Source organism: Anopheles bellator, chromosome 1, assembly GCF_943735745.2.
Source record: "Anopheles bellator chromosome 1, idAnoBellAS_SP24_06.2, whole genome shotgun sequence".
Taxonomy (NCBI): domain Eukaryota; kingdom Metazoa; phylum Arthropoda; class Insecta; order Diptera; family Culicidae; genus Anopheles; species Anopheles bellator.
The window spans coordinates 26,015,984-26,038,230 of record NC_071285.1 but is presented as its reverse complement, the minus strand read 5'-3'; the positions used below and the strand labels follow the sequence as shown (position 1 = coordinate 26,038,230).

At 46.2% G+C, this 22,247-nt stretch overlaps 3 protein-coding genes across 5 annotated transcripts; 1 reads left to right on the top strand and 2 right to left on the bottom strand.

Annotated features, from left to right (window-relative positions):
- Positions 1 to 1,544: 1,544 nt before the first annotated feature.
- LOC131210011 (hydroxyacylglutathione hydrolase, mitochondrial) lies at positions 1,545 to 4,257 on the bottom strand. 3 transcript variants are annotated; one of them, XM_058203202.1, is made up of 3 exons: positions 2,688 to 2,706; positions 2,517 to 2,531; positions 1,545 to 2,450 (listed from the first exon to the last, which is right to left on the bottom strand). In XM_058203202.1, exon 3 carries the CDS (start codon positions 2,398 to 2,400, stop codon positions 1,609 to 1,611), a length of 792 nt encoding a protein of 263 aa, XP_058059185.1. In that variant the 5' UTR covers positions 2,401 to 2,450; positions 2,517 to 2,531; positions 2,688 to 2,706; the 3' UTR covers positions 1,545 to 1,608. The 3 variants fall into 3 exon arrangements, with proteins under 3 accessions (XP_058059185.1, XP_058059194.1, XP_058059177.1); XM_058203211.1 differs by lacking the exons at positions 2,517 to 2,531; positions 2,688 to 2,706 and adding an exon at positions 4,235 to 4,257 and having other exon boundaries at positions 1,545 to 2,392; XM_058203194.1 differs by having other exon boundaries at positions 2,517 to 2,703.
- Positions 4,066 to 5,464, top strand: LOC131215310 (meiotic recombination protein SPO11). The gene is made up of 4 exons (XM_058209699.1): positions 4,066 to 4,319; positions 4,386 to 4,863; positions 4,925 to 5,062; positions 5,168 to 5,464. The coding sequence occupies exons 1-4, from the start codon at positions 4,066 to 4,068 to the stop codon at positions 5,462 to 5,464; spliced, it is 1,167 nt and encodes a 388-aa protein (XP_058065682.1).
- Positions 5,465 to 5,744: 280 nt separating this feature from the next.
- On the bottom strand, positions 5,745 to 21,964 carry LOC131215309 (sortilin-related receptor-like). The gene is made up of 14 exons (XM_058209698.1): positions 21,554 to 21,964; positions 14,813 to 15,070; positions 14,564 to 14,725; positions 14,369 to 14,492; positions 13,880 to 14,270; positions 13,544 to 13,810; positions 10,472 to 13,453; positions 9,994 to 10,153; positions 9,632 to 9,911; positions 8,817 to 9,530; positions 8,491 to 8,750; positions 8,152 to 8,420; positions 7,903 to 8,071; positions 5,745 to 7,830 (listed from the first exon to the last, which is right to left on the bottom strand). Exons 1-14 carry the CDS (start codon positions 21,962 to 21,964, stop codon positions 7,510 to 7,512), a joined length of 6,768 nt encoding a protein of 2,255 aa, XP_058065681.1. The 3' UTR covers positions 5,745 to 7,509.
- Positions 21,965 to 22,247: the final 283 nt, after the last annotated feature.

Below are 22,247 nucleotides of genomic sequence, written 5' to 3'. Positions count from 1 at the left end.
CTGCTTAAAAAATATAAGGCTCATTACTTTTCAATCGCACCCTGTATATTTTCAATTGCATCTGGTATAGGACCGGATACAATTGAAAACATGCTCAAAGCAATAGCTTCGGCAATAACAACTTGAATTTGGTTCTTCAGGTCGTCATTAGTTGCAGGTTTGTTCACGTAACATAATATGAATTGTGGCTGTCGCTGTATGGCACGTAGCGCCGTCCTGTTGAAACCAAACGCCGTCCAAGTTCTCAGCTTCAATTTCGCCGAAGAACTTAACAATCACTCGTTGAGAGTGCATCGGCTTCTCTTGTACGATATGTGGGTTTTCCGAACCATATTACTGCTTAGTAACATAGCCACCGAGGTTGGTTTCTTGTGATTGTAGAGACCTTGAGCTGCAATCGCTGCCATTCGTCTCTCTATGTGGAAATGTGCTTTTGACGAATGAGTTGACGACTTACCACTTTGGAAGTAAATTTTCAATATTTCCCAGCTTGCCTCAAACGACTCACTTCGTCAATTTTAAAGTGTATAAATGTTTACAATTTTCAGAATGAAGTTTGATGTCTTAAACGGCAAGTAATTGGAAGTTCGAACAGAGAGTGCCAAATGGGCCACCCTGTACATTCTGTCACGGCTGATGTAATAAGTAACGGGAATTTGTAATTTCAAATCATTCCGCCGTAAATTTTTGAAAACGGTTTTTTTTCTCAACTTGGTTCAACTGTCACTTGTCTTAATGCCAATTTTGAGCGCGATCTGGGAGTTAGTCTATTCACATCGCTATAAAGAACAACAAGTCATCTTATTCTGCTGATTTCAGTTTCAATATGGATAGTGTTAACGTCCAGAAGATTTGCACTCAATTTTGTGCGGCAAATAACATTTCTTGTGCTAAAACCCTCAAAATGTTGCGGAATACTTTTGGGGAATCGACGGTGTCTAAAAATCGCGTTGACGAGTGGTACAGAGCGGTGAAAGATGGGCGAGAAGGGGTGACCGATTTGCCAGATCAACCTAAACAACAGGCAGTATCATGTCCAAGAGTATCCAGAACGATCTGCCGGCATCAATGCAGCGCAAGGCCAAAGCACTACAGGAGACAGCGATTTAGGGATGATAGATCGGCGGCGGTAGACAGTTAAAACTTATCACATCAAACTTATCAAAGAATGGATGCCGTCTACGACTGAAACTTGCCATAGTCAATAAGGTGCTGTTTTTTTACATATAAGCTGTAGAACATATCTGTGGGAACCCAACCTAGAACACCAGCAAGTTGCTTGCGAAATAGCTTTCGTTATCCTGTTGAGGAACGGTCAAAATTACTTCCGACGATTTCAGGCAAAACGGAGGTCAGGAATCTTCATCTACACTTCAATCCAAACAGGTCGAATACTGGAAGAATTTAGATCGTAATTTAAAATGTTTATAAATAAACTAAATGGTTCATACCACCCGAGCACCGCTCCATTTCTTTTCCATTTTGCTCTTATTTCTGTTCAGATATGAAACATCCAAAGACGGCCAAACGTTTACCTTGTCTCCCATATACCATGTATTTTTTGTTTCGAAACCATTCTTACTTATTTACAGTCCGTGTTGCCATCGCTTAGAACTTGTCTTTCGCGGCGCGCAACGCCTGCATCGTCTCGAGCGGCGTCTTTTTGCCAACGAATGCCTGCACGGTTGCCTCGTGTACACGCATGAACACGTTCGTCCGTTTCTCCTGCCCGATTGTGGACGGTACCAGAGCGCGACGGCCTTCCAGATCAGCGGCTTGTGCCTGCTCCAAAAGCGCCTTCGTGTCCGCATTGTCCGGTTCGACCGTGTTCCCAAAGCGCAGGTTTTGCACCGCGTACTCGTGGCCACAATAGACCTTCGTGTCGTCTGGCAGGGCCGACAGTTTGTTGATCAACGCGTCGTACATTTGTTCGGGCGTACCTTCGAAGAACCGACCGCAGCCGGCCAGGAACAGAGTATCACCGGTGAACACCACTCGATCCTGGTCCGTCTCGATGTAGTAGCAAATGTGGGAGGACGTGTGGCAAGGGGTTGACAGGCACCGCACCCGCAGCTTGCCAATCTCGAACGTATCGTCCTGACCCACCCGATTCGTCAGACAATCGATACGATCATCGTTGCCACCGTAAACAAGCAGTTTGCCCCAATCGGCATTTTCCTGGAACTTCTTAGACAGCGCTTCGTTACCACCGGCGTGGTCCCAGTGGTGGTGCGTCGTAAGCAATTGGTTCAGCTGTACTCCATCCTGCTTCACCACTTCCAGCACACGATCCGGCTCGACAGGATCGACCACGGCTGCCTTGCGCGTTTCATTGCACACCACCAAATACATGAAGTTGTCCTTCAGCGCCGGTATCTTTTTCACCGTCATGCTCGCCATGGTGGTCGTTTGGGCAGTAGTTAGGCTTCGCTGAAAGCTAAAGCTGGTAGCTAAACCGAACCGGCGGTTAACAATCCGTACACTTCTTGTTTTACGATCGGAGCACTCAAACTTACCGGTGAAATAGATCGCTGTCAGCCGTTGCGAAATACGATGAGGAAGCAGATTCAGGAACGACATTAGAAATAAACGGAGTTAATGCGATAAGATATACTTGTGATTATTTACTGTGTCGGTATGGGCGAGGGAACGTCGCTGGACAGCTCTCACAGAGGAAAACCACTTACATTTGCGCCTTCCTTGGGCTGATAAGCGGATCAAAAGAAGTTTTGTTTTTGTTTTTATGACGATACGCCAAATCGCTCCGCGAATCCGTTGACATCCATTCTTGTACGCAAGGTCGCACGCAAATGTTTAGCATCGATGTACACTGACAAAAATTTCCGTTATTTGCTCTATCGAAAAACAAAGCTCGATCAAACGACCCCGAATATTCATATTTTACCCATTTTAAGTACCGATTGTCTTCCACTACTCATCACGAGTGAAAATCCTTCGTTTTTCGAATATTTGTTCAACGAAGTTTCGTTAATTTATCGGAATTGTTTTACGTTAACACAAGGCAAACGTAAAATTAAAACAGAAGTTTATTGACGGTCTGCACCACTTCAATCACCCAATGCTTCAATTTTCCTACCATACAAAAGTATGCCGTGAGTATTTTAATCTCCCGCTGCCAATGTGTAACAGAAACGGGTCAAAGCAAACGATGCACCAGCACGTGTTTTTATGCGTCGAAGATAACTGATAAATAGCAATCTGCATTAAGCAAGTGGCAGGTACAAGCACCTAGACAAAAGGAGCTTTCAATTACTTCAAAAGCTAACTGGGAGAAAGGTTCGTGTAACGTAGCACTATCTTGATCTGATCAACTATTTCTTTGTGATGGTAAATTTGTGTTTATCCCGATTTCATTCCTACACAATCGAAGACAAAACATTACAGCACGATCCTAGAGTTGATCGAAGCGAGCAAAGCTTATCATATTTGAACAAAACTGTTAGCAGCAAATAAATGGACATTACGATCAGCGACGGATGTTTCCTAGATCTGATTGATGCGTCCTTGGAGCCCGTGAGTTCGTTCACACACGAAAGCGTTTCAAAGCACGAATCGAATGAAGCGGACGGAAATAATCAACCAGACATGAACGAGGAAGAGTTCGTGACACAATTTACAAGAAATTCTTTAGAATTAGAATCTTCCACTTCGTTTTCTGGCGTCTTTGTCACCGAAAGTACTCAATTTGATGAGTTCATACAAACGAATGAAAAGGAAAAATCTAGGCGTGCTGACGGTGAGGATATAAAGCGAATCACTAAAGCTGAAACCTTTAAAGAAGAAACCACCGAAAACGGATGCAGAGAGGTCACCGGCGTTCACAGTACGACAAGCAAATGCATCGATGCCGCTGCCGTAGAAACACATGCAACGATCAACCAAACCGAACCATTGGATCAGAGTCAAACACAAAATAAATCATCGTTCGCTCATGACGAAAAAGAGTTAGGCCAGGAAGAAAATAACGGAACTGTCGCCTCTAACGAACCGCTCTTGTACAATAATACAACATATCGGAATGTAATAGATCTTTGTGAAGTTATAATGAAAACTGATCCGTCGGGCGATGAACTAACTCACCAAGTAGCGCTTGACGAACCTTGCCAAACTCTAACACAGGAAACCGTCGGGGATGTGGACTTCTCGGGAACGATCAGTGGAGTGTCGGAACAGCATGTGCAGATCCGTAACAAAATCAGCAATATCTTACAGCAAATCGAGCTGCACATCAATCAAGGAACTCCGCTGGTGACGAGACGAAGGTTAAGTTGGCAAAACTGCTCCATGGAGTCGGGAATGTGAGTACGCGACGCGGTCAAGCCCTAATCCGGTAGAAAGTTAAATTTTGCTCATCGCACTTAAAGGTTACAATGCACCAGTTTGTCACAAGAGCTGCAGAAAGGCAAGAGAGTTGCCAAACATCGGCTGCTGCTGATCGTGAGGATGCTTGCAACCATCTATCAGTTGCTCACCACCGGTACCAGCTGTACAAAGCGCGAGTTTTACTATCTTCATCTGGACCTGGCACAGACTTCGGCCTGTTGTTACGCGGCTCTTGCCGACGCCTGTGCGCTTCTGGAAGTTGATGCGTGGGAAGTGAATGTGTTCAACACGGCCAAAGGACTAGTGGCTGGTCCTCTGCTGCTAACACTCGACTCTGGCCAAACGATCGACTGTTGCAGTGCGCGCTGGGGTACCTCGGTGCCACTGAACGTGGCAAGCATTACTAAACTGCAGTGCACGGCCAAGGTAGTGCTGGTGGTGGAGAAAGATACCGTCTTTAAGCGATTGCTAGAGGATGGAATCGTAGAAACATTTGCCAACACAGTCCTGTTGGTCACGGTAGGACGACCTAGGTACAAAGACTATGGTTCATTACTAAAACTTACACCTCGGTTTACAGGCCAAAGGATACCCGGACGTGTCGACACGATTACTGCTTCGAAAGATTGTCGAATCTGCCGACATTCCGGTATGCGGGCTCATGGACGCAGACCCGCACGGTATGGAAATATTTTGCGTGTACAAATTTGGCTCATTGGTAAGTCCCCTGCAAAAAGCATGCCGGCCAATCACGTGTGAGCTATGTTGAATCTTCAAACCTCTAACGTGTTATTTTCTCTACCTTGGTGATGATTACCTTAAGGCGATGGCCCATCGTCAACAACCTTTGGCCATACCGACAATGCGATGGATTGGACTGTTTGCTTCGGATATCGAGGTGCTCGGGCTGCAGAGCGTTCCTTTGCGTGACTTGGAGCTAAAGAAAATTGATCACATGATCAAGCGACCATACGCAGCAGGTATGCTGAAACATGAGCTGCTGCTGCTCCGACAGCTTGCGGTTAAGGCAGAGATTGAAAGTTTGCTGCACATCACATCGGATTTTATCACTAGGGTTTATATAAAGAAAAAGCTCGAAGAGTGTCTAGTCGAGAGTTAGCAATAGATTTTGCACTTTTTCCTGTTGTCACAGGTAATAGGGTCATATAAGATTAAGTAATAGAACTATTAAACATCAGTTTCGCTTTGTTTAGCTATAAATATATGCATATAGAAAAGCTATAAAGTATTGACGAATAAAGTATCATTCATTTTAAATATGTTAAAGAAAGGCATGTCCTTGTAAGTTTCTCTGTTCGCTCTACTGTAATAGTTTCTAACGCACAACTCATGAAAATACCACGCTGGTTCAGCGGACAAAACCACCATACTGTGCATGTAGGAGGATGCGCAACAGATTCCGTTTATTGTTTTTTTTTCGCTACTTACTCATAAAGATTATTACACATTCTTTTTCAACTCACGTCGACCATGCAGTGGGTGGGATTAGGGACAGGACGAAGAGGAGAAAAGTCCAAATCGCGTAAGGAAAGGACATTTGCAAGAACTAACAGTACAGAAAGGTAGGAAACCGGGAAGTTTTTTAGGAAGTACGGTTCCAAATACCCAGACGCGCGCGCACGCGTTGTACCCGTTTGTCCAACACACACACACACACACACACACTCACACAGATAATATCTTATGATTGTTCCCTCTATGCCTTTTCTGTTTCGTTTCGGTTTTCTAATCCGGTCAGTTCGGAGATCGACGATTACTTAATCAGTTCACCCGTCAGCGTTATATATGCACATTTGACTATCTTCAATGTTAACCGAATCGCACGCTACACTGTACAGGATTTGCACACTTTAGGGTTCTGCCACCTTCTCTGTTTTTGGATGTATGGTGTGCCGTGTTGCAACACTTCCGTCGCGTTGTCGCGTTTCGTCTCTAAACTGGCAGGCAACCACACGCACGCACGCACGTATTGTTTCTCAAGATTATTGTATCTCCACATTTTCTTCATTTGTTTATCCTTCGCAAATATATTCCTCACTGAATATCAATCTTAAGCATCACACACCTTTCACACTTCGGACTGATATACCCACTCCTTGTATCGACCGTTCCTCGCCAAACGCCATGATAATTCGACTTCGCTACTCCTTCGTTTCTGGCTACTGAGTTTCGTTCCCGAAAGAGCATCGACCCTCTGCCTACTTCTCTATTTTCTTCACTACACTAAACTTACGGTGCTGGAAAACCCATTCGCATCAACTCAGGTATGTCACGAAGTTTGTTCTCTTTCGCTCCTCCCCTTGAGCCATTCAGCAGCCTCAGTAAACCCGATGCGCAATTCATAGATAAAATATTACATTACAGAAAATGAAAAAAAACACAGAATATACATAGTTTACAACCCGAGCATATTGGATCGTAACTCTGGGAGTGTGGAGAGTCTCCACCTGTATCATCGCCAAACACCAGTTGATCACACTTTGCTACCTATTAACTTGCGTGCGCCGCGCTGCCGTCCCTTGTTTAATACACTTTACGTTTCTGCTCTCACCGCGCCCTAACGGTGCGGGGCCTCACGCCCTCCACAAAACGCTACATATTTAAATAAACCTATCTCAAAAAAAAACAAACAACACATAAATACAAAATTACAATAGTCTTCCCAAGGTTTGTTTGCTCGAAAGTTTGCTCGCAACCAACACGCCGACATACCGTTGTCGATGCTGCCGGCGCGCGGTTTCGGTTGCGTGCGCACATTTTTACTATGCCTTACACGTTAGTTTTTATGAATTATATACTTGTGTTTATCTTTGTTTCGCTTTTTCAGTTTTTGTTATTTAATGTTTTCTTTACCTTTTTTTACTCAATACACATTTTGTGTTTGACTGTTTTGTAGACTCATCGTGACCATGTGAGGGGGCAATACATGTTTTGGGATCGTACACCGTAGGTATTCAGTTCTGTTTTTGCTCGCATCACTTTTTGTTCTCGGTGGCGAACACGAGGGGACGACGCTTACGACACGGCACCGTGTCGACAACACCGCCGATGATCGGCCGACCGGATACATCTTAGCATGAAATCTTTTGCTATCGAGCACCACATGTGGGTGAATTTGTTTTTTGGTGATGATCGCCGTACCTCTTAAGCAATCACAAGCGGTTCATCGTCGGAAAAGCTGCGTGGAACTTCCTGGTGCTCGTGCTCATCGTCGTCGAGCGTGCAGCCAATCCGGGTGGCACCGGTTCGGGTGTCGTAGTGCGAGTTGGCGAAGCGACTGAACGAGTTCTGCAACCGCTGATGCCGCTGTAAAGTGAATACCAACGCGGCCATTGCGGTGCCGATCACTGACACCGGCACCAACCACATCCAATATATGGCATTCGAGGATGTGGACGATTGCTGCAAGCCTTGAACACTGTGCCTCGCGAACGATTCTGCTTCAGCAATGTCGGAAAAGAGACCCTGACGAAGCGGAAAAGGAACAAAATGTCACTTCAAAACGAGAGCAGGACTCAATGTGACCCCGATACTAACCTGATCCGTTTTCAGTCGCACACCAACGGTAAAGAAGCCGTTCTCGTCGATCGATTTCAAGTGCTCCGGGTTGATGAGGACGGGTGGTTCTTTGGAATGTAGCGTAACAACTGGTGGCGCAGAGCTATTCACAGCGAGGCCCTCCTTGACGAGAACTTCGTAGGTGTAACTGTGCATGGATATAAACAGGGACGCGTTATGTTTGACTCCGGACATCACCTACCTCCGGTATTAGATGGCGTTGCTCACCCGTCATCCTTGAAGTCGGAAACCGGTTTCCAGTACACCACGTAAGTTCCATTCACTTCGGGCCACACCTGCAGCTTCACGGGCGCCGGAAGTTGCCTCGAGTTGACCATATACAGTGCCGCCTGTGCGTCAGGCAGGTCGGTTTTAACATACACTTCGTAGGCGGCACCTTTCGGAATCCGGCGGAACACGTGCACCAGCGTTTTGTTGCCCGATGGTTGCACCGTGACGACGGACGTTTGGTTCAGCGTAAGCTCGCGAACGGTAATCTATCGAACAGAGAAGCCAATGTTAGCCACCAGGTCGTACGAACCACAGGTCACAACGGAGACTACTTACGATGTACGCCGGATAGACGGTTGCCTCCAAGGTACAGCTATGCTGCCATTCGATGGTCATTTCTTGACTAGTTTCGTTAATGTGAACATTTAGATCCTTTGGTGGTAGCATGCGATTGTAGGCGGTCTCCAGCTTTAGCGGATTGCGACCGAGCGGGCCGGGTCCGATCGGACCAACGATGCCCACGCTCACCAGATACGATTGGCACAGCGTCAAACCCGGTAACTTGACCGAGGTCGATGTGGTGTTCAGGCGTGCAGCTGTATAAATGAATGAATATAAACTGAATACTGACGCAAGACAGTCTGGGCCAGGTAAGAACATACCTTCAAACAGTGCATCCATGCTCGTACCATAGTAGACTCCGTAAACCAACTGGCCCAGGTTGACCCCCTTCGGTTCGCTCCACTCGAGCAGCGCATACTTCTCGGTTATCTCCTTCACCACGACATTCAGCGCGGGTAATTGGGTACCGTCGAACGGAATGATCGTGGTTTCGTGCTGTCCAAAGAATTTCTTCACGAACGCAGCCACCTTGATGACGTACTGCGTTCCAGGGACCATATTGTCGAGCGTTACGTTCGTCGCATTCCGGACAGTGATCGTCGGTAGTACGGGATACGTTTGCGGTAAGATTGGCATAACGACGTACCCGTCGGCGTTGCTCACCGGCTTCCACTGTAGCGTCACCGACTTGGCCGTTTTGTTCAGTACTTCGATACGATTGATCTTCTCGACAAACGCCGTACCATCGAACTTTAGTGGCACCATCTTCGAAGTGCCCGACTCGTGCTTACCGTTACGGGCTTTCACCCAAAACTCGTACACAACGTCGGGTTTAAATTCCTTGTCGATAATTACGCTCGTTTCGGTTATACTCGCCTTGACCGTCTGTGCCGGCAGCACGTTTTTCGACTGGGACCGGAAGTTAACCGTGTAACCCTCGAGACGGCCATTCGATTCTTTGGGCGGCTCCCAGCTAACCTGCACGAACGAACCGTTTTTCTGGACCACCGAAACATTTAAGGGTGGTGTAGGAACTGCACGGACGGACAGGACAGGTTTGGAATACACAAAAACAATTAAATGAGCGAAAAACACAACCCTTTTTTATAATTTGGTTCAGGGACACGATACATACTTCCTTCGGTTGTTGCTATTTCGTAGTACATGTACGGAGGTGTGATTTTCGGTTGATTTTTGACACGGACGTACGTCGTAACCTTGTAGCTGGTGTATGGTTTCAAGTTGGTAAACCGATACTCCATCTGGCTAATCCAATTCGTGACATTTTTCCACTCTTTGTTGTAGTAGATCGAGGGCAAATATTCCAGTGTCACGTTGGGCTGCAGCGGAATCCACCAGTAAATCAAAAAACTGGTCGAGTTTAGGAAGCGCTGATCCACACTAATTTGGGTGACCTAAGGGAGAAAAAAAAAGTATAATCCCTTTTCCTGCAATCGGCAGCGGTATCATGTAGTATGTATCATTGTAGTGCCTTACCTGATAATGAGGTCCCATCCGATTGCCGCTACAGTTCTCCTCGTCCGTACCATCGTAACAGGCCGGTTTTCCATCGCACTGCAGAATAAGGGCAAAGCAACTATTGTCGCACTCAAAGACGCCCGGATTGGTGCTACAGTTTCGATTCGTTGTATCCGATCTGTTCGGGAATAACGTTCAGAAGGAGCAGAAGAAATAATGACTTTACAATATTTTACTACGGAGGCAATGGTGCATCATGCAAGTATAGTAAGGATATTGCAACTTTCGAACCAGAAATTCGAATTATTATTTCAACGACTAAAATCGTTTGAAAATCATTGCTAATGACTCATATTATACACCAGAGACAACAGACTTATCCGATGTATCTAACAGCTATAGAATTGGTTTTGTGTTCCACAAAATGACATTCAAATAAGTATTGGCTGCTTCGAAAAGTTGGAGTAATAAGTTTGCACTCCAAAACGATACTTACGTCTTTGGCTGAAAGTTGCACTCTTCATCGCTACCGTCGGCACAGTCCTTCACTCCGTTGCACAGTTTGTCCATTGTCAGGCACGCCCCATCCGTCCAGCAGCGGAAGTTACTGTTGTTGCACAGCTTGTGAGTGGGGCAATTTTCTTCATCCTCGCCGCTCCCTGGACAGTCATTGTACCCGTCGCAAACGAATCGCTTCGGAATGCAAGTCCCCGAATCGCACCGATACTCGTGCAGCCCACATGAACGGCCCTTATTCCTGGCACGGGTCGGTGTGACCGACGGCCGCAACGGTGTCACTGTGGTAGTCGCGCCCGTACTGTCCTCTTTATCGCCACAGCCTTGCTCGTCCGAGTGATCCTCACAATCGTTCACGCCATCACACTTCCACCAGTACGGCACACACTTATCGTTGTTGCACTTGAACATCCAATCATGGCACTGCTGGCCGGGCATAAAGTTAATACCTGGCTTTTTGCCCGTGTCTTTCGAAGTGCCATTGTTGATGAGTCCGCCACCGGCGGTACAGTTGCGCTCATCGCTCCCATCGCGACAGTCTTCTTCGCCGTCGCAATGCCACGTTTTGTAAATGCACTTTCCATCGCTAACGCACGTGAACATCCACGATTCGCACGCATTCTGCGTACAGTTCACCTCGTCTGACCCATCCGAGCAGTCGACCTCCGTGTCGCAGCGCCACTGCTTCGGCAGACAGGTGGCCGTGGCGTTACACCGGAACTCGTCGGCTTTGCATTCCACCAATCGCGTCCCATTGCGCTTCTGGCACTGCTTCTCGTCGGACCCATCGCGGCAATCGTCCTCCCCGTCGCACACCCAGCTATGCTTGATGCAGCGCTTATTGTCACACGCAAACTCGTCCCCCTTGCACTGAGCCGTCTTGCAGTTCTGCTCGTCACTTCCGTCCTGGCAGTCGCGGTCAAAATCGCACACAAAGTACTTTGGCACACACTGCCGATCCGACTTGCACGTGAACATGTGTGGCGGACAGGCCGGTTTCCCCGCCGGGCAACCCTCCTCGTCACTGCCGTCCGTACAATCGTCATCACCATCACATCGGTAAATCAGCGGGACGCACATCGTATTGTTGCAGTCGAAAAACTTTGCCCCACACGTCTTGCCCGTACGTTTGCAAACCAAGCTGCCACTGGGATCGGGCGTCGTGCCTTGCGGACACTCACACTTTGTGCCGCCCCTCAGCTCCATCCCATCGGGGCACAGACAGCTGATGGTGTTCTTTGGGCCGGCGACACACATATGCGAGCAGCGATTGTCCGCTCCGGCGCACCCGTTGGTCCCGATCTGGATCGTGTGGCCGTACACCTTCATGTCCATCGAGTTGGCCATTCCTTCGGCCACCAACCGCACCATGATGCCGTGGTCCTTGTCGGCCGAGAACACGGAGTTTTTCTTCCAATCGTCCCAGTACATCACGTCCTTGAGCACGGCCACCGCGAACGGATGCTGTACGTACGGGTCCTGCTGCAGTACCTTGTGGAAGTTTTTGCCCTCAAGATCGCTGCTGGCAATATAATCCTTGCTCGCGTCCACCCAATACAACCGCTCGGCCATGTAGTCGATCGTCACACCATTCGGCCAGGCAACGTCTGGTTTGGTGAACAGTTCGCGCACGTCCGTACCATCCATGTTGGAGCGGGAGATCGACGGTCGAATCGAGTTCCAGTCCGTCCAAAACAGGTACCCCTCGAGCGGGTGCACAACGATGCCACGCGGTTTGTTCAGATGCTTACCGTCGATGATGGTTCGCCGAATGTTCGGTGTCCGGTGACCGGAGGCGGAGTTCACTGTCGTGGCCGGCGGCGGTACACGTAACGCTTCGATCATCAATCGCATTCCGTCCACGAAGAACAGCACATCGGAGATCCAATCGTACGACATACCTTCGACCGAAGACAATCCATTATCAACCAGCACTTCCGGTGTGGCGTTCCCGTTCAGACACTGCCGTCCAATCACGTCCGTCATAATGTCTGCCCAGAAAACACAGTTCCGTTTCAGGTCGAACTCGATAGCGATCACATTCTTCAGCCCTTCGATTGCCAGGTCGAGCCGTTCCTCGGAGCGCAGATCAATGCGAGAGATCTTTTCCCGCTGTGCCACGATCAAGAACTCGTTCATCTCGCCGACCGGGCAAGGCACGGGCTGCGGCAGGAACTGGGACGCGAAGCCATCGACGCACACATCCCCTTCAATTTTGCGGTAGCCACGAGTGCGATTGTAAAACGCACCCGGTTTACAGGAAGCCGGAATCGCGTACGGATCGACGAGGTGCGTGGACGTTCGATTGCGCACGCAAAACGAACGTTTCTGTCCGCTGCGCACAAATCCGAAGTCACACTCAAAGTCCCAATAGTTGCACGCACAAACTTCCTGCCGAATTGGACGCTCGTAGTCGAGCCCATTGTGACAGTTTGCGTGCGGTTTGCGACGCTGATACGTGTCCTGTCGGCCGAGAACGCACGGCATAAAGTATCCCGCACTTGCGTTGTGCGGCCCACCGGGTGCCCAAAACTTGTAGTCATCTTCGGTACAGTTCGACGTAAACGCTTGCTTGAGATCAAGCTTGATAATAAGCCACCGGTGCTCGTCCTGCTCCGAACCGAACAGGGTGAAGATGGTACCGTTCGCCTCGGGTTCGGTCATAAGGCCGTACACTTTCAGCTGGGAACCACTGAACGGAGCCGATTGCCACTTTTCGCCTTCGTCGGTCGAGTAAAGGATCTCGTTCGTTTCGCCCTTCGATTTGAAGTACTTCACGGCCACCAGCAGACCCCCATGGTCGCCCATGTTGAAGAAATGATAGTTCTTGAGAATTTGCTTCCACGTCAGGCCAGCATCACGGGAGATGTAGACGCCCGGGTGACCTTTGAGCGATTTTCCCACAACGCCGGATGCCATGATGACCCCCGGGGCTGATTTAGAACTCATGATAGTAACCGACCTTCGGTGGGAAAAACAGCATGCAAACCAATAACTCCCGATTAGCATCTCGCGTATCGAAATTGTTGTTTCGAGCGATCTCAAAACTCACCTCGTTACCGGGTAAAGTGAGCAAAACTTTTGCAACAAATGCAAGCTACAATCTTTGCCACAGTTCGTCAATGGTTGGCCTTCATCGTCCGCTTCGGGTGCCTTGATCGGCCGCCAGGTAGCACCGTGATCGAACGTGATCACCGACACCAGATAGTCGGGCGTGATCGTTTCGGCAACCGGGATTCGATTCATCTTCGAAGCAATATAGATACCACGGAGACCCTCCACCCGGTACAAGTCGGTGAACGCCGTATCAGAAGATTTGCTGCAAAATTGAAACATCCATCAACAATCCGCAACGATTCGAACACCATTCGCGCTTTGCACTACTTACACCAGCCAACTCGAGCGCCAGTTGAGGTCCGGTATGTAGCTGAAGACGTTCTCCAAACTTGGTACAAACTTAATGTCGGTTAAATCATCGTTCGACTCCGACACGTACAGGTGAGAGATGCGCTCGGTGTGCACGACCGAAATCATGATCCGTCGGCCCTCCACGTCGGCCACGTGGTATCCGCGAATGTCCAGTTCCGTTTGGAAATCTGCTTTCACGAACTTGCCCCGCTTGTACGATATCAGCAGCTGCGTATTGTTCGGCAGACGTTGCGAGGCAAACATAAAGTCTTTTTTGATATGAAAATCTTCCACCTTTTCGATCAGCACATTAAACTTTCGGTTTCCTGCGTACAAATCGGCCGCATTGAAGAAGATTACCGACGAAGTGTCTGTATGTGGCAGCGAAATAGAATGAAAAAGAGCAAATTAATGTATGCCACAGCACGCTTGCACCTAGTTCTCGTGGCTCCCGACCCAAGGAACTTACTCGTCGGTTCTTTGCGCTCCACGTAGAGATGGATCGGAACTCCTTCGCCAGACGACCACAGGAACGATTTTACGTAGCTTTGCAAAAGTGTAAACGAAGCCCCGAAGTCGGTGGTATAGTAGAGCTACGAAAAGAAAGTCATCGTTATTGGCGGCTTTGTTTATGAAATAACGTCTAAGCCGTTTAGCAACCAACCTTCCGCTGTGGATCACGTTTGTCGAGGACAAGGAACGTACGACTATCGGCATCATAGAACGAAACGTCGGAAGGTGTAAAATCCAGCTTTCTAACGGTGATCGTTTTTCCAAAGTCTTCAGAAGTGAATATCGCTTGATTCCGAGGATCAATAAAAACAATCTAATGTCGAAATAACAACAAATTAATCATGGCTCAATTGTACACAAAACAGCCGCTGAGAAACCATTGTTTGGCTTTGAAACGTACAGTGTTAAACTTATGATGAGTAAAAAATTGCTCCACCGTCGAATTCACCTTCGTTCCGTTCACATCCAGCATAAACTGTTTCGTCTTATCTTCGAACGTATCGCCGTAGTCGTTGGACATGAATATCCGCGAGGGCGGTGGCGGTGGCGACTTCAAGTCTGTGTCTGGCGGTTCACGCGCGAGACAGATCATTATGTCGGTTCCTTCTCCCAACCAGTGCACGATTAGTTGTCCGTGGGAATCATTCAATTGAGTTGTCTGTGGAGAAATGTAAAATTTAAATAACCAAATGAGTTAGGGGAATTTGAAAAAATAAACTTAATAAAAATAAACATTGTATTCCATTCCATAAATTTACAAACAGCACTCTAAATAAATGAACAGCTTTTTTGATCATCATTTTTCCATCCAGAATACATTGTCCTAAAAATGAACGATCGGAAGCGACTCATTTATACTGGTTTGAAACTTTTGCTCTATAATCCAAACAAATCGAATTCAAACATATGCACCTCCCGCATAAGCATTTATCGGAATACAAATTATTCATTGTTGTGTGTTTATTGCATTCATAATGTAATCATAAGCCCAACGAAGGAAGAGTTTCGTTTAGGTCTCGCGCTGCTACCAGCATCATTCCAGAATGCTGACATGCTTTCTTCACACGGTCCTCAAATGTAAATATTTCTTAACCACATCGAAAGAGGTCACAATCTTTCAACCAATTGGAACGGGCGTCGTAAGCCAAAAACAAACATTAGTGCACTGTGATAAATTGATCGTTTAGCACATTTTTTTGTAGCCATCAATGGTGGTCATCAATACAAAGTAACGCTTGAGAAGAACTGAAAATATTTACCGTCCTATAACCCGTTGGTAGCCGGGCATCGTATATATTTTACATTACATTTTCATTTCTCTGCTGTTCTGGTGAAATTTTGTTACACACAAATTATCTCTTTTTCAAGAAAAAAGCCGTTTTTGATATGATTACGAAGAAAATTTATGCAACGAGTTGCCCCAGAGGGGCTTCGTGATAATGAAGCCAAATGACGACACAACAAAAAAAAACATATGCAACAATTGGTGTAGCATCCCAAGAAGGAGCCAGCAAAGGGATGATAGCGACGATGAGTAACACGTCTCATCCGGTGGGTTGTTTTCCCCACGTCCGACGGACGATAGCAATCTTGTGCTGTGGGCTATTATACCCACCACCACCAGACGCAGCTTCGAGGACCACGATGTCAACCGTAGATTTGTTGCCTTCCGGAGAAACACATGAAGAGTAGCGAGTGTGATAATCCGGTACTTGAAATGCAACAATCGCTAACGTTCTTCCGCACATTCTGTTCTGGTCCCGCGCGCTGCGTACTAATCAAAATGATTCATTTTATTACTCGACACAGTTTAAAACGCTAAAAAACAATCATGGGCGTTTTGAATCACCACAAGGCCCGGATGTACTGGACCTGTACTACTATTAAGATAGTGATTGCTCTAGCGATTCTTGGGAACTGCAATTATTACTATATCGTTCAATCGAACAAAGAACCGTTGTTGAAGTTCGCTCAAATAATGCTATAATTAGAATACTGTATTAACTTGCGCGTTTTTATTTTACCTACAATGTGTTTGGTTTTGCAATTGGCTTGAAAAAGGAAAATAAAACGATACTTTGACAGTTGTTTTGTGCACGTTCATTGATTGTATGGTATTGATTTAACATGGCCCTTGCATGTTTATGCACAAAACACAATAACAACTGAAACCCACCATGATGCACCCGCGATGCATCTATGTGACCGAGCTCCCAAGCCGAATCGATAGCTTTTGAAGTGTTTAGGCAAAACAGTAGTAATCCTTTCATGCAATTGCCTTTCTCTAACTGCTGCCCAACTTGCTGTGCCCTCCACTCGTGACAACAAAATAAATCGCAATAACAAGGTGAAGTAAAATTCAAAACAACGCCCCAGAACGTCTTACTAGGTGAACAACAACGGTTCCTTCACGGTCATCTGGGCACGTTTTTTTTCTCGGAACGAAAATAGAAAAGATTTCAATAATTTCACCTTTATTCTCGCCCCGTTGCTTTCTTCCGTTCGCAAGCGGTACGCAACCGTGAACTAAATCTGCATGGCATGCCTTCGCGTTCTACATCACAATATACTATATTGACGTATATTATAACTTATTTACTAGGTTAAATTAAAATAAAATAATTTTCCATTTACTTCCGCTTCAATCCTTTTCAAAACATTAAAACTTATCAAATCGTGGACTAGCATTTCAAAATTCGATTTACTGGCCGGTTATAATCTTCAAGGGGACCTGGGAAAAATGCCCAGAAATCCACCGGAGAACAACCGAGCAAGAAAATCAAAGACTTCAATTCAGAACAATAAGAACTTTCGACTAAATTGGATTGCAACGGAATACCTAGAATTAGAGAAAATTTATAAACATTACAATATTATATCATATCTGATTTATTATATCTTTAAAACATATTATAATATCACACTATATAATTAAAAATTAAATAGAATACAATATAATTAGAATTAATGATAGATAAGTTAGTTTTTAAAAGAGACGAATGAGCACACCACTCAAAATCTCTATAATACATTACAAAAAAAAAAAAAATGCCTTCGCGTAACTTCGTAAACATGTATTCGAAGTGTTGTGCGAATGAAAAAAGAAAAATTTGAAAGGTTTTAAAGCATGATGGTTTTTTCATCGCCAAAACAATTTCAAATACAAAACATTAATGAAACAAAATATGTTATTATTTAAGCACACCAGTTGAGCCAATAATAACATGTTAAGCTGAATTATTTCTGTAATTTCTTCAATTGATTTACATTCCTTGGTATTTTGTATATATGCCCCGTATTTCTGTTCAGGATTTCCAGCATTTCGCTACCATTTTTATAACAAAATTTTAAAAGCCTTTTTCCAAAAAAGTTAATAATTAGTTACGTTTTACTGAGAATATTATTCCTCTGAAAAATGCCCCACTCTTTCGGTTTCCACTCGTTGAGCAACCTCGTGGGATGGCAAAGAATTAAAATTGCTATCATGAGAATTAAATCGAAACGAGTTGTGGAGCGCAAAACTTGAGCACAGCTGACTCATGCTCCCTCGACCCACAACACTATCTGTACTGTGTGTGATAGTAGCGAAATACGATTCCTTTCTGCGAAGAAAGTGTTTGCCGACGCTGCAAAAAAACCCAGCATGTTTTTGCTGCTCGGTGTTCCTTCCAGAAGTCTAACGGCGGGTGAGTTCTGCTTTACTTGTGCAATAGCGTACCCACCACAACACTGGAGCCCCTTAACCGTGGTTATGATTACTCAGCAGCTGCAATAAAACTTTGCGAGGTCCAGGGCACAGAAACTCGGTTCACACTCTCCTTGGTTGTAGTATGCAACCAAATTTCCCAGAAAAGTTAAAGGCATGTGAATCCTGTGACTGCATTGCTCACACAGGCGATGCAAAAAGCGACTAAGAAAATGCATAACCTCCTGAACAAAACTTAAAGAGTTCTTCCACTTCAGGCACATACACGTTTGGGTGGTCGCATTGAGTTTCATAGGTCCTTTTCAAAAGTAGCCAAGCTTCACACAAATTAGAGACCTGACTATGGGGAGAAGCAGTACAATATACGAAGAAGTGCATGATGAGTGGATTCAATTGAATAAAATACGATTGATATAGGCTTTATTGGACGCTTCCGGAATTCAGCAACCATCGACGAATTAAATCACATCTCAAAGTATATTGTATACCCTTGATTTATCTGCCCTTTAAGGGTAGTTGAACAGCCAATTTTCCCAATTTTTGGGTCCCAATAAAAGTATCCGTTAGAGCAATACTGCACTCTTTTGCTTTGGGAATATTCAAAAGTGGAAACTTTGGCCAGAAAAACGGATTTGATCAATGTAGAAATCACGGAATTAGTATTCCGAGTATTTAATGTTGAACTGTACATTTTACAAAATGTAAAAGCGTAAACTTTGTGAAACAACCATATCATTAAAAAACAAACGCACAATGTCGCAAACCCCGAGAGGTGCAACACACACCTGTTGATCAACCGCGAGCTCTAATTAGCAGTTCTTGCATGAGTTTGGAAATCGAGTGTGAATTAAGTCACAAAAGTGTCACATCTTCAACGCACAACGTGACCTCGTCGACGAATTATTAGAATGAATCACTGACCGTAGTCTAATTATGGAACGGTAACATCGCCAATTCTTTTGCGCTACCATACAAAAAAACCGTATTCAGTGGAACGGCAAACACCGTTTCAGAATAAAATCAAAATAACAAAACAGAACACTTGTTAGGAAAAGTGGTGGAAAATGTTCAGTTACAAGTCTCTGCTTAATTTATCCTACATCATTCACGGCAGGGCCGCATACAAGCTGTGGCGCTGTCACTGGAAGCCAGCATCGTTCATCCCGTAAATCCTCGAAAGCGCATTAAATCGTTTGATTGTCCAAATTACATCTCCCATTGTTTGCTGCTCCGAAATCGTTTCCACAATGCGGGGCACTGAAATAGTGGTAATCATTCTGGAAACATTATGGCGGTCCCGGGGTCGGTGAGTAATCCACAGCTGCGAACGCTTTTCTCGGGCTGACGCTTTGGCTTTAGGATAACGCGATCAAAATTGCATTTTCTTTGGCATTTTGTGTTGTTTAAATGCAGCATTGAGAGTGCAAAATATCGAATCTTCACGTTCAAATTGTGTCTGTAATTGAATCTCAACAGCTCGCCGAAAAGCATGTTACAACATATCGGAGGTATCGGAATGGCGCCGCCTACTGCGCTCGGAACACGTGGCAGGCCGTCGAGTGAACCAAAGCTTGACACTTGACTGCAATAATTCCCATTTGCCCGTTGCTATTGCAACACTGCCTACATTGGTTGCACCTGAAGGAAGAAGAAGCTCATGTTCGCCCGTGATGCCGCCCGTAATTCCTGGCGAGAGTGTATCGCATTACAACGGACGGCCCCGTGAAAGGCAAAATTGCAACCAATGCTCAAGCGCACCTGCAATGCCTCAATGCATTCATTCAGCCTTCTGTGAGTGTGGCGTGCTAATGAAGTAATTGTTCTTCATTTCCTTCTGTCCATTAGTGTTGCGCGTAAAAAGTACCCTTAGCAACACAGAAGCTCTGATTTGTTTATTTACTATCTTAATGACAACAATCAGCTCAAAACATTTCCCTCCGCCAACGAAAAACGCACTCCACAAAAGTTATTTGTTTCGTTATGTTTAATGCCGGAAGCTCTAGCACGTTTTAAGTATAGCAAAAAGTTGTGCTACAGGACAAAAACAGGGGCACCATCTAAATAACGTTACCGTCCAGTTAGCGAAACGCTCCTTCGCTATCTTTACTGCTTGTACCGAGATATGATAAATACGGGTACATGCACTACTTCGACATGCAGTCAGCAAGGCGACTAGCTTATCGATTGCGTTTTGCATATTTAACAAACAATACTCCGAAAGCAAAAGTGGAACCCTCTACGAGACACAATTTCAGATTTGTAGTTGTCAAAAGTACAACTCTTCTCGTCTCCAAAGCATATCAAATCGTAAGCATACAATAACAAACGTCATCGCCGTGCTTTAAGTGTTGAAATTGCAATTGGCGATGGCAGTGCTGATTTAATAACTGTGAAGAGCATGTGATGAAGTTTTTCTTCCTTTATATGCCCTGCTCCGCAAGTAATCGCTTCTGCGCAAGTGTGACATTAAAGCAACAATACTAACACAGAAGCGGGTATCTTGGAATCTACGTTTGTTTACAGTTTTTCTTCGGTGTTGAACAACCGGAGCAACATTTTTGCCGTCCGCAGCGTTCTTTGTTTCCCGTCACGGCGCACCGCGGGGTTTAGCGGTCGCGATTGGAACATGTTATCAAACCACCGCAAACGATGATAAGACCGTCGACGGGCCGAAGAAACCCCATGTCAGCTGTGGACATCTGTTCGCACATTCTAGAAATCGTGCTGCGCCATTACAACTAGAGCGCACGAAATGGATTTTTTTATCAGATCATAACACTCTGTCTGCGGCTCTTCGATACGTTTTCCACCTATCGGTTAGGTTCAATCGCGATGAGTAATAAGCTTCATTCGGACCCGCACCACGGTAAATGTTATTTACGGTGATAAGCATCGTATAGGTGGTGGTAGCAAATTGGTTCAATACATTGAACGATGACGGAGGCAATAATTTTTTGCTTGCAAAATAGACTTCACACGGACGCTCCGTCTGACAATAAAACGAGAAATGTGCTTGCTCCGTACGTAAAGAGGCACGGATAATGTGTTTTAAACGGGGCTTCATTAATGCTCGTGCCGGAGAGACACGAAGTACTTAAAGGGCCGCCACCAACGACCTTTGGGCGGTGAAATAGTTGAACAAAATTGTGTCACCCGCCCTAACCAGATGTCGACGACCCCTGTCTAAACGGTGGCAAATCATAAATACGGCCAACATCGTCTAGGACTATTATTTCTTCAGATTAGCGGCGGGAATTGATTCACAGAGTGCGTCGGGAGATAATGCAATTAACGCGAGAGACAGAGTGTGACAAGGAGAGAGAAAAAGAGAGCTATTCATCGACGGACACCGGACGGCTGATACTGTTGAGTAAATAGAGCAAGACAAAGAAGGAGGAGAAAGACGGCAAAAGATGGGACAGGTCGGTCACTTACCTTTGCCACGATTGCCGAGGATGAAGAGGTAAATTCCGTCGATGCGGCGGCATTTATTGTGCTGCTACTTCCTCCGCCAGCTGACGAGCCGTCGACGGTCGCAGAACCATTTTTGACATTTGGACCAGCGTCACGGCGAGCCCGATGCAGCAACTCATTCCGCAGGAAGGCGGATCTGCCCAGCAGCGTGCTTACCTCCGGATCAACCGATTCACTATCGCCAGCCCCTAGGGTGACCGTGCGCGGTAACCTGCGGGAGGTGTCGATGTCGGGTTCCACGTGTAGCACATCGGGCGGAAAGCCGTGCCGCACTGCTGTGCCGTGGTACTGCTGTTCCGTCGGAACGACCGCGAAGGCCAACATTGCAACCATCCAGCAGCACCACCATCGTATCACCGCCGGATGCGCCATTTTGCTCGAGAGGGCGCGCGCGATGGCGCTCGAAGGCTATCGTTCGTCCTCTCCGTAGCCTTCCGGACCGAGCACTCGCACAGAACCTGGTTCCAATAAACAAGCACTGCCCGTACGCACTACGCACTGCAACTGTCCACCGGGTGGACACGCTTTCCGCACGGGTTCTGTGTCAGTATCACGCAGTAATCACAGCGCAGCACCGGGAACAACACTGTCAAACTGCAGGGATATGTGAATAAATGCATCAATTTTCGCCAACTACCCGACGGCCGATGCGCGT

Bases quoted from the DNA above. Each gene is read 5' to 3' on its own strand.
- LOC131215310 (XM_058209699.1), top strand. From the start codon at position 4,066: ATGAAAACTGATCCGTCGGGCGATGAACTAACTCACCAAGTAGCGCTT. The intron at 4,320-4,385 runs GTGAGTACGCGA...TCGCACTTAAAG, and splicing joins TGCTCCATGGAGTCGGGAAT to GTTACAATGCACCAGTTTGT. The intron at 5,063-5,167 runs GTAAGTCCCCTG...GATTACCTTAAG, and splicing joins TGTACAAATTTGGCTCATTG to GCGATGGCCCATCGTCAACA.
- LOC131215309 (XM_058209698.1), bottom strand. From the start codon at position 21,964: ATGGCGCATCCGGCGGTGATACGATGGTGGTGCTGCTGGATGGTTGCA. The intron at 14,493-14,563 runs GTTGGTTGCTAA...TTCTTTTCGTAG, and splicing joins AACGTGATCCACAGCGGAAG to CTCTACTATACCACCGACTT. The intron at 9,531-9,631 runs GTATGTATCGTG...CCGTCCGTGCAG, and splicing joins AATAGCAACAACCGAAGGAA to TTCCTACACCACCCTTAAAT.
- LOC131210011 (XM_058203194.1), bottom strand. From the start codon at position 2,580: ATGTCGTTCCTGAATCTGCTTCCTCATCGTATTTCGCAACGGCTGACA. The intron at 2,451-2,516 runs GTAAGTTTGAGT...GGTTCGGTTTAG, and splicing joins GACAGCGATCTATTTCACCG to CTACCAGCTTTAGCTTTCAG.